The 21,745-nt window shown below is 37.9% G+C and overlaps 1 protein-coding gene across 1 annotated transcript in view; it reads right to left on the bottom strand.

Annotated features, from left to right (window-relative positions):
- Positions 1-21,745, bottom strand: part of LOC136676368 (NMDA receptor synaptonuclear signaling and neuronal migration factor-like) — a 134,122-nt gene that overhangs the window by 83,264 nt on the left and 29,113 nt on the right. The window contains exons 8-17 of the mRNA XM_066653317.1: positions 18,461-18,513; positions 17,343-17,432; positions 16,597-16,724; positions 15,572-15,655; positions 14,496-14,529; positions 14,238-14,308; positions 14,076-14,155; positions 13,261-13,363; positions 7,628-7,703; positions 5,567-6,465 (exon numbers count right to left, since the gene is read on the bottom strand). Of these exons, the coding sequence (XP_066509414.1) occupies positions 6,368-6,465; positions 7,628-7,703; positions 13,261-13,363; positions 14,076-14,155; positions 14,238-14,308; positions 14,496-14,529; positions 15,572-15,655; positions 16,597-16,724; positions 17,343-17,432; positions 18,461-18,513 (817 nt within the window). The 3' untranslated portion in view covers positions 5,567-6,367. The remainder of the gene's footprint in view (positions 1-5,566; positions 6,466-7,627; positions 7,704-13,260; positions 13,364-14,075; positions 14,156-14,237; positions 14,309-14,495; positions 14,530-15,571; positions 15,656-16,596; positions 16,725-17,342; positions 17,433-18,460; positions 18,514-21,745) is intronic.

Genomic DNA, 21,745 nt, shown 5'->3' with positions numbered 1-21,745 from the left:
TTTACTGTCTGCTTTACCCACGCAGTCTTCTTCCGTGATTGGCCAATCTGTGTTTAAATATAAGACTTCCACATAGAAGGCAGCAGCTTTAGCCACTACTCCAAACACACACTACAAATATCGCCCGCACTCTTCTGTGCTGTTTCAAACTTCATATTCCAAAATTAGTTACAGGTGCATTGTCACACTCACGTCTCGTCAGGTCTGTTTTCTCCGCACATGGCTTTGTTTTGTTTATGTTCATGCCCCGCCTTTGTTCCGCCTCCTCGTCTCTTCCCTTGTTATGCGTTTCAGGTGTTTCTTGTTTGTTATTGTATTTAAGTCCCCTTCCCTCACTTCCTAGTGTCGTTCATTGTTACTTGTTTCGTTCGTGTTGTACCTTGTTCATAGTTCTTTGATCTTCGTAGGGTTTGTAATGTTCTTCGTTTCTCCTGCTCGTTTCGTGTGCTTGTCCCTTGCTCGTTTCATGCCCCAGTCGAGTTGTGTTTGTTTCGTTTAGTTTGATTAAATAAAGTCTGTGTTCTCAGCGTTTGCGTCCGCCCTCATTCAGTCCGCACCCCTCATCCCATATCGACCCTTACATGCATTTATTTGTTGCTGTTACCACAAAATACCACATTATTACACACTTACCAGAGCTCATGAAAGAACTTCATTTATTTTGGAGTAAATTGTTTAGGTTCCATATCCAGACTGTAAACACTGGTGAAGTCAAAGTTCTATTATGAAACAGTATTTTCAAACCTCATTAATTTTCTTTAATTTAAGAAATGATTGGAAGTTTCTGATGTTTGTGATGTATGTCTTTTTAATATATATGCACCTTTGTCTCCCATTATCGACAGTTAACAATGTGAGTCCCAGTTTTGAAACTGTAAGAACAAAGAACAGAAACAAGACATGAACAGGTTTAAAACTAGGCAAAAGTTTACTGGAAAATCAGATTTAGAAACATCTTTAATGCTCTTTGTTGTACCACTATTGGACAAGATAAAACATATATTTTGATTGTATAAGTACAGCTTTACAGCAAATTACTATTTCAGTTACAATTTCTGCAATAAATACAGAACTAATAAAGATATAGAAATCATGACTTAGCTCCTAGGTCGTTAAAGTATCAAAATGACCAGAGAAGGAATCAAAAACTGCCTAACTACTTTAGTTAGTCATTATAAGTTATTATTGTGTCAAACATATGGCAAATTTTACCTGATGAGAAAAAGCCCATACAGCTGTAATTCTCACTTCTAAGGACTCTATGTGTACGGAGACATTCTGAAAATTAGCTTCATTGCTACTGAAAATGGGCCTTAATGGCTCGTTCCACACTTCAGGCTTTGCACAGGTTAAAGATAGCTTGGAATTTCTACTAAAAGCACAGCACTACTGGAACCCTCCCCCTCTTTCCCCGTTTCTTATTGTGAGCAGACAACCAACAGCGCAATCACAACGGTGTCAATCAGTCATGATTTAATCCAATCATTGTGGCCTGGATCAATCACCAGGACGTCAAATAGGAAGAACAGAAAAGGCCTGGCTTTCTCCACCACTCTAAGAAATGCCTGATTCTGAATTCTGAAACACGTGAAGCCGTTATGAGAAATTATTTTATGTCAGTCGTTCCAGGCCACTTTCTCATGCCAGAAGCTCTCTGCTGGACTAAAGTAGCCTCGCTGTGAGATTTTTTTTTCCTTCATATTCTCGCTCCAGCTGGTATCAGATTACTTCAGCTCCATTTCAACATTAGTGTGAATTTCTTTTTCTGAGAAAATTTCTGTATTTCTGTTCCTGTCCTCATATTCCATGTCCAAAAAACCTAAGCTTTAATAATATCATAAGAATAATATATATATATATATATATATATATATAAATATATATATATATATATATATATATATATATATATATATATATATATATATATATAAATATATATATATATATATATATATATATATATATATATATATATATATAATGCCCCACCGACTTTTCTTTCAAAGCTTCATAGGTAGAGAGGGGAAAAAGGATACTAAAATGTTGAAAAATCCAGTTCAACTTAATGAGGAATTTTACTGCATATATTTCACATGAGAGGTAAAAGTGTTCCTAGAAATAAGAAATAGGTCTGTCATTTTCAATGAGCTAATGCTAGGTAGTACCCAAATCATTGTCATTTACAACAACTGCCTTATTAGTAATAACTTGAAACATGGACCAACTTGGTTGTGTAGCATATGTAACTTGAAATTTAATATTAAAGTTAATAGTGCATTTCTCATTTTGTTAAATGGGACCTTCCAACATTAAATTAAATATTTCTAACCTGAAACCATGGTTATAACTACTGCATTTGTGGGAGGAGCGTGGACAAGTCAATTATATTAAGATAAACAGATCAAGTGTCACATTAATGATGCACCAATTTGGGAACTTTGGGCCAATATTTATATACAATATTTCTCAGTATCTGTCAGATGCCAATACATGGACATTTCTATTAAGTTACAAATGTGGTGAATTGTATAAAAGGCAGATATTTTAGTACTATTTGTTTCTAGTTTAGTAGTTTAAAATATTATTCAAGATTACTCATTTGTCTGGTGCCAATCGTTTCTGAATTAGTTGTCTTCTGAGATCAATGATTCCGATATCATAGAGTATCCCTACATCAGATATTGCAATAACATTCCTGAAATCTAAGCAGTGCCCTTATATCAATACTAAAAAAAACTATTCACTATTCGATTATTACAGCTACCAGCTGATAACAACAAGAAGAAAAAGCGTTATGAGCCTGTGCCCAGTATTCATAAATCAGGTTTCTCTCTCACTCTATTACAAACCAGCATTAGTGATTAAGGAAACAAGACATGGCTGAAACCATGAACAGCATCATTAGGTCCTTAAATAAAGACTGTTCTGGTACCAATACAGATAATGTCACAATGTCTATTGCTACAAATGATAACCATGGAACAGAAGGTGTGTAAGAAGTACTGGAAGTTGGAGACATGAAGATTTAAAACAGACACTTTCAGGCTCAGAATCCAGTGTGACAGCTGAAGAGAAAATGTCATTCAACACAAAGTGCAAAAATAAAATGCTCTTGTTTTTTCTGAACCATTTCATGTCCTTTGGCTCAGTGACACATTTCCACAAAGCCACAGTGACAAAATGTCAAATATCAGATTCAGAGCTCAGACACAAGAGCACACATGATAAGACAAAAGAGTTGTAAATATATGTCTGAAGTTGATGATTAAACTGCAACGATGGCAAAGTTTTTCTGTTTTTTTTTTTTCTACAAATCTTTAAACATGAAATCTTCACTACAATGTAAACAGTGACTAAGGTTTTGTAATGTTTAGTTAACTTTCCAAGTGAAAATAGGATACTCCACAAGGAACAACCTTAAACATAGTATTTGAAACCAACAAAACATGTGACTTGACCTGGGAAACCCACATATTTGCATATGACTATAATAATCAAACTGAGGTGAAAATTAAAAACTCATGATAAAACTGTTGAGGCCAGAGCTTGTAATTCTTCTAGATAGTGCTTTCAGAACAAGCAGAAACCCGTGTTACACCTCCTTCTAATCAATTATTATCAAATGAAATTAAATGCAATGATTTTTAGACAGAACACTTTTTTAAACTAATGTTTTAAACAGGAAGAGAGCCAAATTAACAAAGGGAGGGCAACATCTGAGCACATCCAGATTGTTCTAATCCCTTGCTGAGCCCTTGGGTCCACAGTCTAAGCCTCCAACAGTGACCACACACTGATATGAGCTTATTAAGGTCAGCTCTGTTCTTCTGGTCATATCCTCAGCTTGCTCATAAACGGAGATAACAGAAATACAACAAGGTAGCTTGGAGTAAATCAGTTTGTAAACACTAAGGAGTAATGTACAAGAACAAATGAGACAATAAAGCAGAGGACAGACCCATTAAGAATGAAATAACATGAAATACAGTAGATACACACAAGCATGTGTTTTGCTTCATATAAATAAATAAATAAAGCAAAACAGCCTCGGCACAATAAATACAGAGTTATTAATATTTCAGTTTGAGCTGAGATGGTGTGTGCGCACTCTCATAGGGAAAGCCTGTGCCAGTATGTGGTTTGTCCACATACAAACACTACCCCAACAAACAGCTGTCACATCTCAATGGCCCTGCTCGATCACCCGAGTTATCTGAACAGTTGATGCACACACACACATTTGAAAGTATATTTCTGCATTCACAGAATACTTTGAAAATCTTAATGTCAGGGAGTGTGATATGCTTGAAATACAACATCATGATTAGTAATATAGCAAAATAGTAAACTTTTTTTATCTTAAATTATTAGGCTGAATATTAAAGAAAACAAATCCTATGACTTCAATCTGACAAGTCAAACTGAGTCCTATGTTCAAAGATTAGATTTGAAACCACCTACAAATGAGGCTGGAATTAGACTAGAAAGGAGTCAGAGTTCATGCAGCTGTCTGCTGTTCAGTCTGCAGATAATATTTGCAATCCATCTCTGTCTATGAAGAACAGGATTTTATTTTAATGTGTTATTAAATACGTAATGTAGACATTCTTGAGTACTATACAGTATGAGTGCATCCGTAAGCATGATGATTAATATTTTCAGAATCAAATAAACTGGATATTATGCTATGAAAAACTAGTCCTAAAATTATGTTAACTGTGTGAAAAATAAACAAGATTTGAACATCTTTAAGAGTTAATTCGTAAACTTATAATGGAAATATACAGTGGCATCCAAAAAGCTACTTGTGAGTAAAGATCTTGGATTCTATGATACATGCATTTGTTCAGTGGTCAGTAATAATGCATGATGTACTCATGCATGTGTTTGTCATGTGACGTCATGTATAGTGATAATGGTAACATACTGCCCGACGCTAACTGTACACAGAAAGAACTACCTTCTGTTTTGGTTTAAAAAAAAAAAAAAAGATAAAATCTCTTACTTCCTAAAAGCTATCACAGTACCATTTGATAATGCTTCTGTTTATAAAGGAACTATTGCTAAGATAGTTTCACTTTTACTTTTGTTGTTAAATGTGTTAAATGTGAAAAATCATCTCATCTTTTTCTCTCAACAACTTGACAGAGTTGCAACTTTATAGGAAAACAAGAATGTCATAGATCAACACATTTCTGAACTAGTAAATGATTTATATATTGTAATGATACTGTAAAGATAGATCACAGTACACTCTGAGGAAGATGTAGTGTACTCTTTAGTCCGGCTGAGTTTTATCTATCCATGAAACAGCAAATTAGGAAATTAGAAAAAAGAAATTAAGAAAAATGTATATTGATAAGTATTATCAAGAGCTAAAAGAAGATATTACGAATCTGGCTTCCTCCCCTTGGACTTTTAACACTGACAAATTCAGACTATACAAGCAATTATGTTAAGACACCTGGAGATCTACACTATAAAATTCAAATACTGTTGTAACTCTATGGAAATCTTATACACACAGAAAAACATCTCAGTTAGAAGGTTAACTTTGTCTGACCTCTTGTTCAGGTGACTCAATCTAGCCAACTCTTAGTGACTTCCTGCTGAGACTTGCTCTCTCTCACTTTCTTTCTCTCTCTCTCTCTCTCTCTCTCTCTCTCTCTGCAGAAGGAGGTCAGTGAAGCTTATGAAACCTGAGTTTTTCCTTCAAACAGTCAAGAAAAAAAAAACACTTTACAAACAAAAAATGTGCAATATTCCGAAGTATCAAGAAGACTTCCTCTACTACAGTACTCTATATATTAATATGGGACATATTATAAACATGATATGTATTCCCTTTCCTACTTTCCCTCCTGACAAAGAACATGTAAATACCGATAATCCAAAGACAATTTGAAGGCTTATAAATAGTCCCTGTTTGTTCACTACAAACACAGCTACTCAATAGAAATGTTAGCATGTCCCTTCTGTGAATGCATCCTTATTAGTCGTAGACACATTTTTTTCCAGACCTCATGTATAATCATTCCTTCATTCCGTCTTCTCTACTGTAGATAAATGACGCCTTGTTGACGTCTCGGCCATTGATGGTTCAAAACAGATGGGGTACACAAACAGCACCTTATGGACATGGCCGTATCTCCCATATCTTCATCTGCGTCTGAGAGTGGAGGGTTCGATCAGCCGCGTGACTTCAGCCATCTTCATCCATCCTCGATCCTTCCTCACCATCATCATCCTCCCTCTACTCTAGCTCAGAGCATTTGGGCCAGGGCTCTAGAGGGGAACGTGGCCACTGTGGGCTCTAAATGAAGCTACACACCTCTCAAGGTTGACTAAAATGGGGGACTCTGGGTCACAAAAGGTCATCGTAATCCAGCAGTTTTGAGTGCTGCCGGCTCTTCCATAGACGGAACAGACGGAAGTCAAAATACATCTCGATCATTTCCTTCCCTGCAAAAACATTAGAAGGAAAAATAGAACTGCGCTTTTCATTCTCAGAATCATTTTTGCAGTCAATAGTTTTAACATTCTTCAATAATGGGAGGAATTTTTTTTTCACCGTGAAATATTAAGACATTTTCATAATACACAATGTATTACATGGAGCTAGTGGACACCTCAAATAATAATAAAAATAATTCAGTATTTTGCTGAAACAAAGAATATTTCCAGACAATTTGCAGCAGTAACTGCTTTTACTTTTTAGAGAGGCTAACACCTAGATGTTCAAACATTGCTGTGAGGATTTGATGGCATTCTGCCACAAAAACTAACAGAGGTCCTGCCCTGATGTAGGATGATAATTCTGGATCACAAACACCATTTTAGCTCATTCCAAATGAATGCTGCTCAGTCACTCCAGAGGACACAGCTCAGATGCCTCACAGTCCGTCAAGTATCAACAGCTCAAGATTAAACTAGATTAGGAACTCTGAAGTATCTAAAGCAGAAACTTTTGATGTCTAAGGACTTCCCTGTCCCAAAATTTGAAGAACACTAAACTTTCACATTCTACAGTGTCTGCAGTCTGCAAAATAATGAGCTGTGTGAAACCTTATAGATGCTAAGAAGAATAAAAAGACCTTCATTCTGAGCACTGTTCATTTCTGAGCATTGTTTAAATACAGTTCTCCATATAAAGCAGTGCTAATTAAGCTGGCTAGCAAGAGAACTGATCACACTGTGTGGGAGTCCATGGGGAACAGGGAGAGAACGTGAAAAAAGCAGAGGAAAGGAGGAGGGGGAGAAAATGAAAGAACTCTCTTGGGTCCAATAAAGAGATACAGACTGTGGGGGAGGATAATGAGACTTTAATTGAAGAGTAATTACCAACAAATCAATAGATTCAGTGGAGTAGAGAAGTGTGTGATAAGGTCAAAATTCGCGTTGTTTCTGGGTTTTGGAATGTACACACTGTCTTAAGTCTTGTTCAGCATGGGCATGTGTGTGCCACTGTGTTTCTGTCTGTCTGCCAGCGTCTGATGGATGAGCATCATTTACTGCCACTATCCACAGCTGAGGGGATACTGGAGAGCTTCTAAACAGAGATGACTGAGCACCACCACACAATTTTATGAGAGTATAATCCAACTCTAGGTGTGTGCATACTTACCTTGCGCAGACAGTTCCAGAGGACTCTTAAACTCGACAGCATATGGTCTCATCAGCCGCTTGATGTTCTGAAACAGCTGAAGGAAAAAACAAATTGACTTTGCTTTTTACTTATTCTCCAACGCAATTCCTGGCAAATCAACAGACTGTGAATAAAAAGGAACTGAAGCTTAGTGAGAATAATCAACTACAGTCAACATCTCAGTTGTAAAAAGGCAAGAGTGTTTTGTAATTCAACTTTCTGAAGGTGGAAATTCATTTATTTGAATTTTAAAAATTGATATAATAATCCATACACATATTCATCAAAATTCTCTGTGTATTTATCTACTGTAAAAATAGTTCACACTACATACAGCATTTTGAATCATTTGCCTTGAGTTGTATGTTGAGTGAAATGCAACTCGACTAAATTGAGCGCCAAGATCCAGAATGCATTCAGATTTGTCCATAATTTACTTATAACTCAACTGTGACTTGTCCTTTAACAGATTTGCAACTCAACTGTGACTGCCCCTCGCAATTTGGCTCAGGTTTGTTTTTCAGACTCACAATCCACATGGAACATGCCATTAAAGAATTTTTTTAAACTGACCTTGGGAAAATACATGCAAAAAATGTAAATAATTGCTCTTATTTCTGACCTTTGCACCTCTGCCTCTCAGTATTACAAACATATGCTAGTATCATTGCACTGAAAATTCCTTAGAGCTCACAGGCATATCAAGTTCAATATGGCTTTACAGTGTGTTGAGCATTATTATATATTTGCCCATTTTTATAGTGTGGAATACAGGACAGTTCCTTTGGTTCACTCAACCTTGCACATGAAAGGGGCCATTAAGTTCATCAATGATGATATCAGCCCAGAACATGACACCACAACATCCCTGTTAATGCCAGAGTCTCCAGACACTAGAACATCCTCATTTTCTATGGTTTTTAAATGTGTATTCCACACATTTCATCAAATCACCTTCACTAGTCTGCAGAATCTCCATTACTCTTGTCATGAGCTGAGAGCTGTTTTTATGAATATATGTGCCAAAAGTAAACTAATTTATTTCGATCATTTGAATCTAAAGCAAATGCTAGCTCACATTTCCTAATGTTACAAGAATTTAGGGAAGTTTGAAACGTAGCTCATGATCCACAACTGCACAAAGTGCAACAACTGCTCTGACTACTTTCACTATTGAGGGAGTTATTGTTCATTCTCTCAAGCAGAAACCAAGCAAAAATCTTGAAATATTCATTTGAACATTCTCCAATCTGTAATTTTCACTCAGAAAGTGAGAGCTGCTGAAGAGATCTTGCTTCTTGGAGTTGCTATTCCATGATGTCAGTTTTTCAATGCAAGTAACTGCATGTTTTAACTTTTTAAGTAGATTTTTCAGTTACTGTTTGAGAGCCATGTTCTATTTGTGCATGACATCCATAAACACAAAGGAATATGTTGAGGACTGTAAGGTTAATACGTTCTGTGCAAGAGTTTTTAGTAAACTGCATGTTTTCTGTTATCACTACTTTAACAGCAGGATTGCATTATCTTGCATATGTACTGAAACAAAATGAAGCACTAAACAACTAAAATGTCAGTGTACATGTTTTGAAAAGCTTTTTCTATGCATGCAGCAGGAAACAGTAAGTGCTAGCTTAGTGTGAGTGCCCTCTTTTCAGACTTTAAAGCTGAAATTGCACATAGCCTCTTAGGTAAGATTTTTTATTTTTTTTTTGCCAAATCAAAGAATACCAAGCTTCTAGACTGAACACATCATTACTAGGTTTCACTTAAATGTACAGTGTCCCATACGTCCTACAACATGAAAGTACTTGTTTTACATATGAATAAAACAAAACATGGTTGTACTAATATAGTGGGTAACACCACTGCATTGCACATAGACAACTGGGATCTGAATCCCAGCTTAGGTAGGAAGATCATGCTGTTTATTAGAGACCTTGGGTAAGACACCTAAAGCTAATATTCTGAGCGACTGCCAAATGTTATAAATGTAAGATACAGATTGAAAAGAATGTCAACGAGATAACTGGAAATGTGAGTTTTTCTCGCTGTCCACAGAAACGAGCGTTCCTAAACTCCAAACATCTGAACTTTAGTGCCGACAGTATTCTGTGAAATCTGCAGGATCTGAGAAGGCTATGCTTGTCACTGCTGTTGCGAGCCTGAGGGAAGCGGAGGCGGAATGCATGTGTGAGTGTACACCGTGGAGCAGAGGGAGCTAAATTGGGAGGAACAACAGAGTGTTAAGCTGCTTGTTTTGACAAGGATTATAGGTGACCTTTGCCTGAAGGGGGTCTGCTATAATGTCTGTGAGCCTGCTTCATCTTCCAATTCCATTTCCCTTATTCTCAGTGATACCACACTGCCAAACTTCAAATTAGCATCATATATACATAACACATATGCTCACTTACTAAAGGAAGTGAGAGGGCATGGTATGTTTTAAAACCAAATAGGACTAGCCCTCCACAAACAGTTGAAAAGATGAATTCAGATTGTTCCCCTAGTCCTCTACATGTTTTCTATCCCAGCTGCTTAGATACATGTAAAGTAGAAATGGTTGAAATTCAAGGGCCAAATTAATTGTGTTTTGGTGAATCCAACTCATTTGCTACTACTTCAGTCTACAGCAGCTGAGCCTCACCACTTCATGTTGAAGGAGAAACTAATAATTCAACCAGTGCTGTTTCTAAACACATATCCGACAATTAGGACACAGGTAATATACAGTTAGTCTTAAAACCCCAGCTGGTATCACATATAAGGCCTTAATAAAGTGAAATGTTTTATGTTTTTATGTTTGGAGAAAAAATACCCAAAATATTTATTTAATTAGAAAAATAATGCCTTTATTCCCACACATCTGATATATGGATGAACTCATCATTTCAGATGCGCAGTGGCTGTTGGGTAGATAACGTCAAATGGTTGCTCAGTGATAAAATTGGAAGCAGTGAACATTACCTAAAAGACCAACAACCTGTTGTATGTTGTTTCCAGTTAAAAGGCAAATAAAAGATCGGTATTAGTCTTCACAGCTTTTCCCAAGATAAAACTGGAAAAGGTTTTGGGAAGCCATGTGTTGGTGAACACAGCTTCCAAAAGCCCTGTGGCTTCGCTCGTCACTTCATTCGTGCAATTAATTAATTCATAATACCACAGCTGAGAGGCTGGAGATAATACAGTGGTCACAATTTATCCACATAAGAAGTCCTAAAGCCCCAGAATATGGAGTGAGAACCGCTCAAATATCATGAACATACACTGGATTCTCTCCTGGCGATCAACCGACAAAGTTTACCGTTAGCAGCTTCTGCCTCGTTAAAGAAACCTGAAAGTGAGAGCACAGTCTTAGCTCTCACAAAAAATCTGATCAATCGCCATATACAGATAAACAACTGTAGGTGTATAGTGTTTCTCTGTTACATACAGTTTCCACATTACCAGTTGATTTGCCCCACTCTTGTGTGCTTGAGGTGTCTGCTTGTCTTTTTTTTTTCTGTTGTCGTCAGTGATTTCAGAAATGCTGCGTTCTGGCTCAAAGTGAAAAGCTGAACAGTTGTCCTGTTCAAAAAGGTTCACTACAACCACTTGACGTCACTACCCAGTGTGTGCCCCAATGACAAAAACAATGGCAACCTATGTGTCGTGGGACTTTACAAACACACACAAAAAAGCAACAATTTTTTGTTTTTATTTCTGTAAAATTTTGAGTAATCCCATTACATGTGTTACCAGTCGGGGTTCCTTTAAAAGCAAAAAATCAAGAATATTCTGTTTAGTTGTAATAAAAGCATAAAGTTTCATGTAAAATATGAATCTTGTTTTTGGTACATAAACAAACACAAACCTATATTATTTACATATAAACATTATCAACAGCATGTACAAGATGTGGGGTATGAGCCCTATATCTTAACAATATAAAATAAAAATCTAGAACATGGTACCATCTGAAATTGACTGTTCTTTTACAATCCTATATCTCAAACACTCCCAGCAAAACCAATGGCACTTTTATGCATTCTGATACACAACAGCACCCAGAAGTATACAAACTCTGCATTTGGACTGTCTTTGTGATCAATGTGCAGAGTAAGAGGAGCCCTCCCTTAAGAGGGATAATGTGCACTAGCTTTTGTTAAAGCCTTATTGAATTTCCAGTAAAAAAAAAAAAGAAATACACAAGACATATGGCTACCTGCTGATAGCTTGGCACAGCTCTCCAAAAAGAGCCTGAGAATACACAGCTTTCATCTGACGCAAGCAGTGTGTCTACAGAATAAAGAAGCTGAGCTTGACCTCAAACCCTGAAGAGTTGGCCACACCTGGTGGAAGCAGCATATATTTTTAGAAGGATTACTACATCTTCCATTTCTCCACCTCCCTGTACTGGGCCAGAGGGGCAATGCAGGTGGGAGGGAGAGGGAAGAAAAAGTGCTAAACACAGCTAAAACAAGCTCTGGTTCTGTTTCTTACCCTCTTCAAACTGCACATTCTCTCTAGATCAGTGAGCTGAGTGGAGATGAGTCAGGAGAAATGCTCAGCTGTTGTAAGTGCAGTGGTACATGGGTGTGTGAGGTAATGCAGACTGTTATGAAGTGTGTGTAGTGATGTGAGAAAAGAGCTGTTCCAAAGTGCTCCAGTCTGGCTTGAGTGAAAGACATGCTTTCGGTTCCACCGAATAGAAAAAGCCTGTATCACTGACCACTGGAAAGCTTGGTTTTAACTTTTAAGCTATTTCTGATATTTTATTGATTCTTCTGTTTGGCCACGGAGTGCTTTTATTTGACAAGTAAAGAATGTGTTTGAATTTTTTTTTTAAATCCCAAAAGTAAACACATGAATATTAATGTCACTTTCTATCAGAACTCTGATCAAACCAATGAAAAACAAGCAAAGATTAAAAAAAATCAACTTCTAACATTAATATACATACCAGGAGTTCTAGTGCAACAGTAGAAACAAACATCACAAACTTTTTGGCTGATTCATTATAATCTAGTTCTGAGTATAATTAATTTTTTTTTTCTCTGAGAAGCAAATAATTAAGATGTTTATTAATGTAGCTATTATGCTGGACTTAGGAGATGTTGGATATTGTATATTTCTGAAATTCAACATGTATTTTCCAGTTCAGAGGCTAATATCAATGAATAGTTACACCAAGCCTGTGTGGCCAGAGGGAGCTGTCACTGTGCATCACTGCATGTCAGTGTGTGTTCATGTGTTACTGAATGTATGAGCAACACAGAAAGAGAGACAGAGAGAGAGAGAGAGAGAGAGAGAGTGCAAAGGCATAAACAGTGTGGTGGTAAGGCTGGGAAGGTTGGGGGCGGCAAGCTGTGTGTCACTCACATGGCAACTGCTTGTCACTCTCATCTCTGGAAACACATCACCTGCTGTCTCATACACACACTCACTACGCGTTAGAAGCTTGTTGTTTGAGGTCATTTGAGGATTATTTGGTTGTATGTTAGAATAGTCTGTATATCCTGGCTTAAACTAACCTTTAATTACAAATGTTAATGAGAACTGTAATGAAACTCTGATGGTGAAATGCTGAACACACACTGCATTATGTTTGGAAGCAGACTGATAATAGATACCTTCTCTCCGTTAGCATTGCCCAGCACATAACAGCCCATTATGTGAATGAGATTGGGCTCAGGGTTCAGCAAACTCATCAGCCGGCCCAGTTTCTTCCAGAACCTACACACACACACACACACACACACACACACACACACACACACTTAAAATTCTGAAACAACCTTAGATTGTCTTAGTTTTGTCTGTTACACTAACAGTCATGAAATCATCTCATACAGAGATAATATTCTATGTCCAACTGTACATCTGTCACACAGTGCGACTATTAGATGGATTATTATTATTTTATAATAATAAAATTTTGCTACATTTTCTAATTTTTATACTATTTATATTTTTAAAATACTAAACACTCAAATATCTCTAGACATCTATTAAACTACTTCAATGTGTACCCACTGTGGACGTACACAGTGTTTATTCTCCATAGATAACATAATGCTGTGAAGGTTTATTCTCCATATAACACTAAATGGAATCCGCCCCAAGGACTGGACTACCTTGTAGAATAAATGGTATTTTTAAAACACAAAGGGTTAAAATGTATATTTTCTGGATGATCACCAAATCAAAATTATCCCCATTATGTATAATAATATATGAAAGTCACTGGTCATTATTGACCAATTAAATGGCTATAGTGGGTTGTAGACATTATGGCTACACACTATGAAGGGATCTGAGTAGGCTACAATGGCTACACTTACTACATAAAACTATTCTAAATGCATAGTCTGTGAACTGTGCAGAAATTCCAAAATGCATAAAAGACTTGAAAATTCATGAATCTGTGATTTCCGCAGTAACTCACTGCATCATGTCCTCCTCTTTCTCCACTTTAGCAAATGTAGCCACTTTATTCTTCAGCAGATAGAGGTGTCCAGGTCCTCCCTAGGGGATTTAGTGGGGAATCATTTAGTTATAAAGCGCACACACACTCACACACACAAGCACAGATTAACACACTGCTCACCTGACAGAAAATAAGCATGTTCCAAATTTTGCAACCTTTTCTGTAGGCGTTTAGTTTCTTCTCAATCTCCTCTGGGTGCAGAGACAAAGATACAAATAAACGCAGAAAAAAAAAAGAATGGCACAAAGAGGGAGAGAGAATAAGAGATGGAGTAGAGAATGAGTCAGTCGTCAAAAGGCAAATACACCTACATTAGATGAACTGTGAATAAGTGTGAGATCATATAGTAAACACACAGCATCAGTAAATGACACTCACCCAGTATATCATCAAAAGTAGCGTGCTCGTGGTCCTGCGTGCGAACACACACACACACACACAAGCACAGCAGATGAGACAAAGGCAATAACTTTGATAACTTCTCAGCACAAGTGACTACTCTAATTTCCTTTAAAAGTATTATTAAATATAGACTTTTTTAAAATATGTCCCATGCAAAGGTCAAATATCTTCATTAATTTAATTTCAGTTACTGTATTTTTCAGCATTAGAACAAAAAAAAAAACGAAATATAATATACCACAGATGTCACATGTCCGTCCTTTGCCTGTATTACACATTTAATTAATTTCCGGTCAACTGATTTAATTTGTTAACAAAATCTGCAGGGTATTTTCCACACTTCCAGAATTTGACAAGTTGGTTGTATTTTCTGCTTTTTATGATCCATATAATGAGGGGCTCATCATTGAGGGCCTTTATATGAGGGGCTTTAAAATAGTCATATGTTCTATGAAAACAAATGCATTCTTTGTTATAGTTTTTTGTTGACAGCTACACACCCCATTCAAACCCATAGGGTTTTCTTTTTTTGGATTTTACATTGGATTATTTACTGTCCCTTGAATATAAAAGCTTTAAGTGCTCTTTATAGGTAGTTTCAATTGTCTACCAGGCTTTTTTGCAGAACAATTGCAGTGAGCCCAAATGGCATTATAATCGTTTTGAAATCCAGTTTTAAAAACTTGTGCTATTTCATTTATATTTCTTTCCTGATGGAACTGATTAACTAATCTCCTTATAAAATGTCCAGAAAAATGAGTAACTACTTTACTGGCTATAAATAAATAAATTAAATCTAGCCACTGACTTTTTAACACTTTACTTTGAAGCACCATCAAATCAAAACACCAGAATAATAATATTCACCATGCTCTTGTTATGATCAAGTACAGTTACAGGAGCTTTACAAGCATCATCTGCATTGCTAACTTTTCTGAAATAACAAGGCCTGCTGTCAGAGGGGCATTTGCATTACCAAGCAGCTTTCATAACATGTCAGGACAAAAGACTCTTTGATCTGCGTGAATAATAGCGGCCGGTGAAAGACTTACATAGAGAATGGGGATGATGGAGGGGTCGTTCCTGCGTATGATGTTGGGCACATACTCCGCCTTCGGAACCTTGGACGAAATCAGCTGCACAAAGAACAAGAGTGAACATGACCCCAATCAATGAGCCTGTCCGTGGGCAAAGGAGCCGGGTGCAATTAAAGAGGCTTTCTGTTCAAAGAGAGAAGGCCTTTATATGTCATTTGGCCACATCTTTCCAAGCAGGGTATCTATAGCTGAATGCATAACATTCAGTGTAGGAGTAGCTTTGGCTATGCAGAAGATGTACAATTAATATGACTGGTGAAGCTGACTCCAAAAGAGCTCTCAAGTCTGTTTGTATCAGTACATAGGAAAGACAGCATCTTGAATACAATCAGTACACATTTGTATAAACTTGAATATCTCAGGTCAAATTATATATTGTGTTGATTTTCAATGAGTATATAATAACTAGGGGCGGCACGGTGGCGCAGCAGGTAGTGTCGCAGTCACACAGCTCCAGGGGCCTGGAGGTTGTGGGTTCGATTCCCGCTCCGGGTGACTGTCTGTGAGGAGTTAGTGTGTTCACGTGGGTTTCCTCCAGGTGCTCCGGTTTCCTCCCACAGTCCAAAAACACACGTTGCAGGTGGATTGGCGACTCGAAAGTGTGTGAATGTGTGTGTGTCTGTGTTGCCCTGTGAAGGACTGGCGTCCCCTCCAGGGTGTATTCCCGCCTTGCACCCGATGATTCCAGGTAGGCTCTGGACCCCCCGCGACCCTAAATTGGATAAGCGGTTACAGATAATGGATGGATGGATATAATAACTAGTCCAATGTACTCTATTTATGCCTTCCACAGTACAGACTAGGGTTCAGTAGGGTTAAAAAAAGACATGTTATAAAAACATGCCACTTCACATAAGACTCTTAAGCCACAAAATAACGGCAATGTCAGCACTCTCTCAATGCACTCTTAGAGAAATATCAACTCCATAATCTACATTTCAGAAGGTTTCCATAAAAGAACTTGGATTTGGTGTATTCACCATAATTTTTGGAGGAATGAAGTCATCGCCTTCACAGGCTATGCGCTCCAGCTTCTTCTCTTCTTCCCAGTCCACATCATCATACTCTTCTTCATCCAGTGTCCCAGAGGATGCCTGCAGGTCTCCACCTAACAGAGTGAACGAGAGAGAAAGGAATGAGAGAGAAAGAAAGAATAAAGCAACAGAGCGAGTGAGGAACAAGACTAATTAAGAGATAGAAGCAATCGAGTTTTTTAACCCATTATTTTTATATATAAAAGACAGGATGGGAGACAAAAACAGCCAAGACAGACTAAGAGGCACATACACAGTCAAAAATGCTATGAGCTGGGTTTCCCAAAACAGCCTTAGCTCATACTTAAATGGCAGTGTGTTTATCATAATTTATACTTTCTACTTTTCTTTACATACTACTAGGATGACGTTAACACTAAGACTGTTTTGGGAAACTATGCCTTGACATTTAACAACACATTTTGTGTCATATGTGGTTAAATTCCTTAAATGTTACACAAACTGTGTTGTCCTTAAATGTGCATAAAAATGTGTACAGTTTAGAAAAGATGGTGGTATTTTATAACACTTCTGGTTTAGGAGTTTAGGCCTCAAATACCAGTGAGGACACACAAAGCCAACACTGGGTAAGACTGGATAAGAGTTCACAAAATCAACAGAAGTCTATAAAACAGTCCCACAACGCAAAACAAATGTGTGTGTAGTGCGTGTTCACGTGAGTGTACACTCACTGTCTCTGGAGTCGTGTAGTGGATCAGGTTTGATGGGGGTGGGATCACTCCAGGAGCGGCTGAAGCTCTTCGCTTTGCGATCTGCGAATGCTAATAATGGAGCGGAGGAGGAGAGCATCACAAACACTGCCCTTCAGCAGGCACACACACACACACACTCCTGCTCTCACACACATCACTCAGCTGGCTGTATCCCACTCTTGTCAGTGAGATTACTGGAGTGATGTGCCCTGATAGGCTTTTCTATCAAACTGTCAAGCTCCTCAAACAGCCGCATGGATGTTACCTTAAAACCCTTGAAACATTCAGGCTAATGTCATGAGCAGATCATAACATATGCAGTAGGTGTCATATAAAAACCTTGTATCTTTTCTCTCTGCTTTATATATATAAGCCCTGCAGAAACTAGCAGTCTCATTAAGCCTGATGTTGTCACTCATGTTCAAAGTACCATCATCAATGCTTTCCTGTTCATACTGGTGTAAAAATAATTAGCATAGCTTAAATAATAGTACAGTGTATAAGGAATCAAAAGAGAAAAATGCTAGTAGGTACTAAGAAAAACACCAAATCTCTCTGGACTACCAAGTAAGTCCATTTGCATTTAAATTATTAGGACTTGGAACAGTTTTGTAGTTTGCTAAAACACTAGAGCTGGATATCTGGCAAAAGCCTGCTCACTGTGTCAGACTTGGGATTTAAATTCAGCACATCTATCCTTCTGAAACAGCAATATAGTGGTTGACTAACACCAGTAATATTCCTAGAGCAAGACTCCAAATGCTACAATAGTCTATGAACATCTGTATCATGATTAAAAGAATACAAGTTTGTGTAAGAAGCAGGGAGCAAACGTTAGGCTGTTATTTAATCTCACAGCTATACACTGAATCCACATTTCCTCACAGAATGATTTCCTTTTCAGCTCAGCATTCAGTGATACAAGTTTTTGTTATGACATTGTTAAGCTTGAAAATAAACTCAATCAACTCGATGATTTATTTTCAGTTACAGGTTATTCTGAGCAACTTGTAGTGAGCGTAAATACATTACAGATGGAGCTGAATACTCGAGCAATCCTTATACACATTTAAAGATAAAAGTAAGAAGCAACTCACTCTGGGCCTTCATCCTCCTGCTGCCAACCATTCTCAGATGCTTCCGGAAATTTCTATGGGTGGATGTGGGGGTGGATTTGGGAAAGGGGTGAAAGTTCAGAGAGCAAAAAAGAGAGAGAACAGCAACACAAACACACAGGGAAAAGAGAATCAGAGGAATATTTCAAAGACAACATTCCAATTCACTCTGACACAGCCAAGCTTCATCAGAGACAAGGAAGAGTGTTTGAAGTTACATCAGAGTAAAATATTTGTAACCTAAAAATATGAAGTTAATGATCTCCAAAGTGCTTTTGAAGAGATGGTAAAAACATACTTATATTTCAATGTAAGCAAAGTGTAGTGATTATATTTCAGGCATTATATCATGGTATAACGATTCATATTCATATAATTCGACACAACTTAAAAGGCAGCTGGAGTTTCCTTTACAGATAGCTAGGTACGTTTGGCCCAAATGTGGCAGATCAGCGGCTCTTTTGTGGCCCACATTTGGTTTTGAATGACGTTGTTGACTCAGGAGTAGTGTTATAGAACAAATATGGGCAAGATCAACATTTGGCCCACGTGTGGCCTCACAAAACATATGCTGTAGCCCAAGTCAAGCACAGCACATGACATTCGCCCCACCTTTGGCCCACACATGTGCCAGTACTGTAACTGAGCCCCAAACTTTGCCAAAAGTTGGACAGATTGGTGCAAATATGTCTGCTAGTTTTGGTCCACTTTGAATAATTGCAAAGACTTGCCTTTGTGGTTTCAGCAATGAATGACATAATGAATTAATGGTCCATAGCTAAAAACAGTAAAAACAGGTGCTAGTTTTTTCTGCATTATTATACAATAATATAAACAAAAGTGTGTTCAACCAGTCTCTCCTTTGCAGTCCATCAGTTTCTTTGTGTTCCTCATCTACCAACTTCCAGTGCCTTTTGAGTGTTCGATTACCTGCTACTGAAGCAGATTTACTGAAACCTGCCTCACACACACACACACACACACACAGTATCTGTGGTCATCAATCACTCCAGCACGGCTTTGATAAATGGCTCTGTCCAAACTCATTCTCTTCACTACCCATCTTTACATTATGAGGTCTATTAAATAGGCTTTCTTCCACTGCAGCTGGCTGTCCAGAGTAACATACACACAAACACACAACACTTCACAAACAGCCTTGATCTCAATCAAAGAAAGCCAATCTGCATCCCTCTCTCATACGTGCCATCTACTACTCTCACACTCTCTCTCTCTCTCTCATCCTTCTTTCCGCACCCCCATCTCTCTATAGCTGCGCAGTTAGCATTGTATTGCCATGGATACAGAGCATGTCCCAGAGTGAGTACAATATGTAGAGGAGCTGGACTGTCCTCCCTTAAACCAGCTCCAGGGTCAATAGAGCAGCACAGAACTAACATTTAGAACCAGCTGAAAACCATAACTCAACCGTAAATCAAACCAAGGGTCAGCCTCACCTTATATAGGAATATTATGAGATTACTTCTGAGATTTTCTGGCACATATTGTTACAACCTCTAATCAAAACACAAAGTCAGCCTTGAGTGAAACAATACATAAGGAATTAAAAATATTGAAAGTTTATGCAAAGCACTGAATTGCGTCCTGTGTGGAGCATTTGGTGAAAAGTGATTTCATTACAAACCACTTCCATGAAGTCCTTAACGGGAATGTTATAATGTTAAGAGCTTTCCGTACATTGTGCGACTCAAGATGGAAGAATACTGCAAAAGTAAGATCATTTCTCCTGATCATGGACAGGGTTCTGATGCAGAAATGCTGTTCTCTGTGCCATTGTTAGCCATGCCTTTCTATGTCCTTTTAAAGTCAGGTTGCAAGAAAAAAAAAGTGCAAACCTTTAACACCTTTCAAAGATTAAAAAAGGCACTCAAGAGTGGCAGGTCTTTGCACAAGTATCCATTTCTAATTAAACACTCTGACGAACTGTCAATGATCCTTACTCGTGGCTGTGAAAAAGGAGTGGGGCAGTTTAAAATAGAGAGATGACTCAGTGTCTCTGTGTGTGTATGTGTTTGTACGTCTGACATATTCATGTTTAGCCGCCTACAGTCTTGCTAACACCTGCAACACACTTATCCCACTAATGCCGAGATATTCTTGTGTGAGAGTGTCTCCTAGTCTGCACTGATACCTGATACCCTTAGAAAATCTGCAACCACCTAGAGTAAAAACATTAAACATATTCTCACAAGCACATACCCACATACTTTTTTTAAACTAATCAACTGATGCTCACAGTCCCTGTAATATATTCCCCTTGGTACAACAGATATGAAATATAATCAAACACTGCAGCTAAAAAAGAGCTTGGGAGCATCTGGTAGTGTTTAACATTTTTTTTAAAACATCAGAACATCCTCTAGCTGTTGAGTCCCCAGCTAAAACCACTCAGGACCTTTAGCAAGTTAAACAATGCAAACTGTGAGTTAATTTAAAACTTCTAGGCTGCATACGACCAGGGGTATGACATAACATATGAACATAACATCTAGAGCTTTTCTTTTAACGTAAGTGAATGAGTAAGTGCCTTACAAGCCAGTTCCATTAAGGTTCCACATCTAAAAAAAGCAAACCAGACACAATAACATTCATCCTTCATTCATTCATTCATTGTCTGTAACCGCTAATCCAGTTTGGGGTCGGGGTGGATGTAGAGCACACTTGGAATCACTAGGAGAAACACGGGAGCCCATCCTGGAGGGGGCACGAGGCAATCACAGGGCATCACATACTCACATTCATTCACACCTATGGACACTTTTGAGCAGCCAATCTACCTATAAATGTGTTTTTGGATCGTAGGAGCACACCCACAAAGACACAGGCAGAATGCACTCCTCACAGACAGTCACACAGAGCGGGGCTCAAACCCACAACCCCAGGACCATGGAGCTGTGTGACAGTGACACTACCTGTTGCGCCACTGTGCCCTGCCACAAAATAACACCTGTGGACAAATTCATACTTGAAGATCAGTGATGCTACAGCTATTTTCTGAATAATGAGGACACAGTGATGGGAAAGAATGAATAGTTACACTTTGATGTTTTTTTGTCTTTTGTTAAACATGAGTGAGTGAATGTTTGGGCATTTTTATGTAAGTTACAAGTAAATAATAGAAGGCGCTATATCACAGCACATTTGACGAATGCAGATGAACTTTAAAAATGTGATTGCTATACTATTTACTTGCCTAGTCATTGTTGTGCTGATTATAAAATTGCCATACTTTTCCAAGGTATTTAT

The sequence above is a fragment of the Hoplias malabaricus genome, chromosome X2 (assembly GCF_029633855.1).
Source record: "Hoplias malabaricus isolate fHopMal1 chromosome X2, fHopMal1.hap1, whole genome shotgun sequence".
In the NCBI taxonomy this organism is placed as follows: Eukaryota; Metazoa; Chordata; class Actinopteri; order Characiformes; family Erythrinidae; genus Hoplias; species Hoplias malabaricus.
Note: the sequence above shows the minus strand (reverse complement) of the source record. Positions and strands in the feature narration are given on the sequence as shown.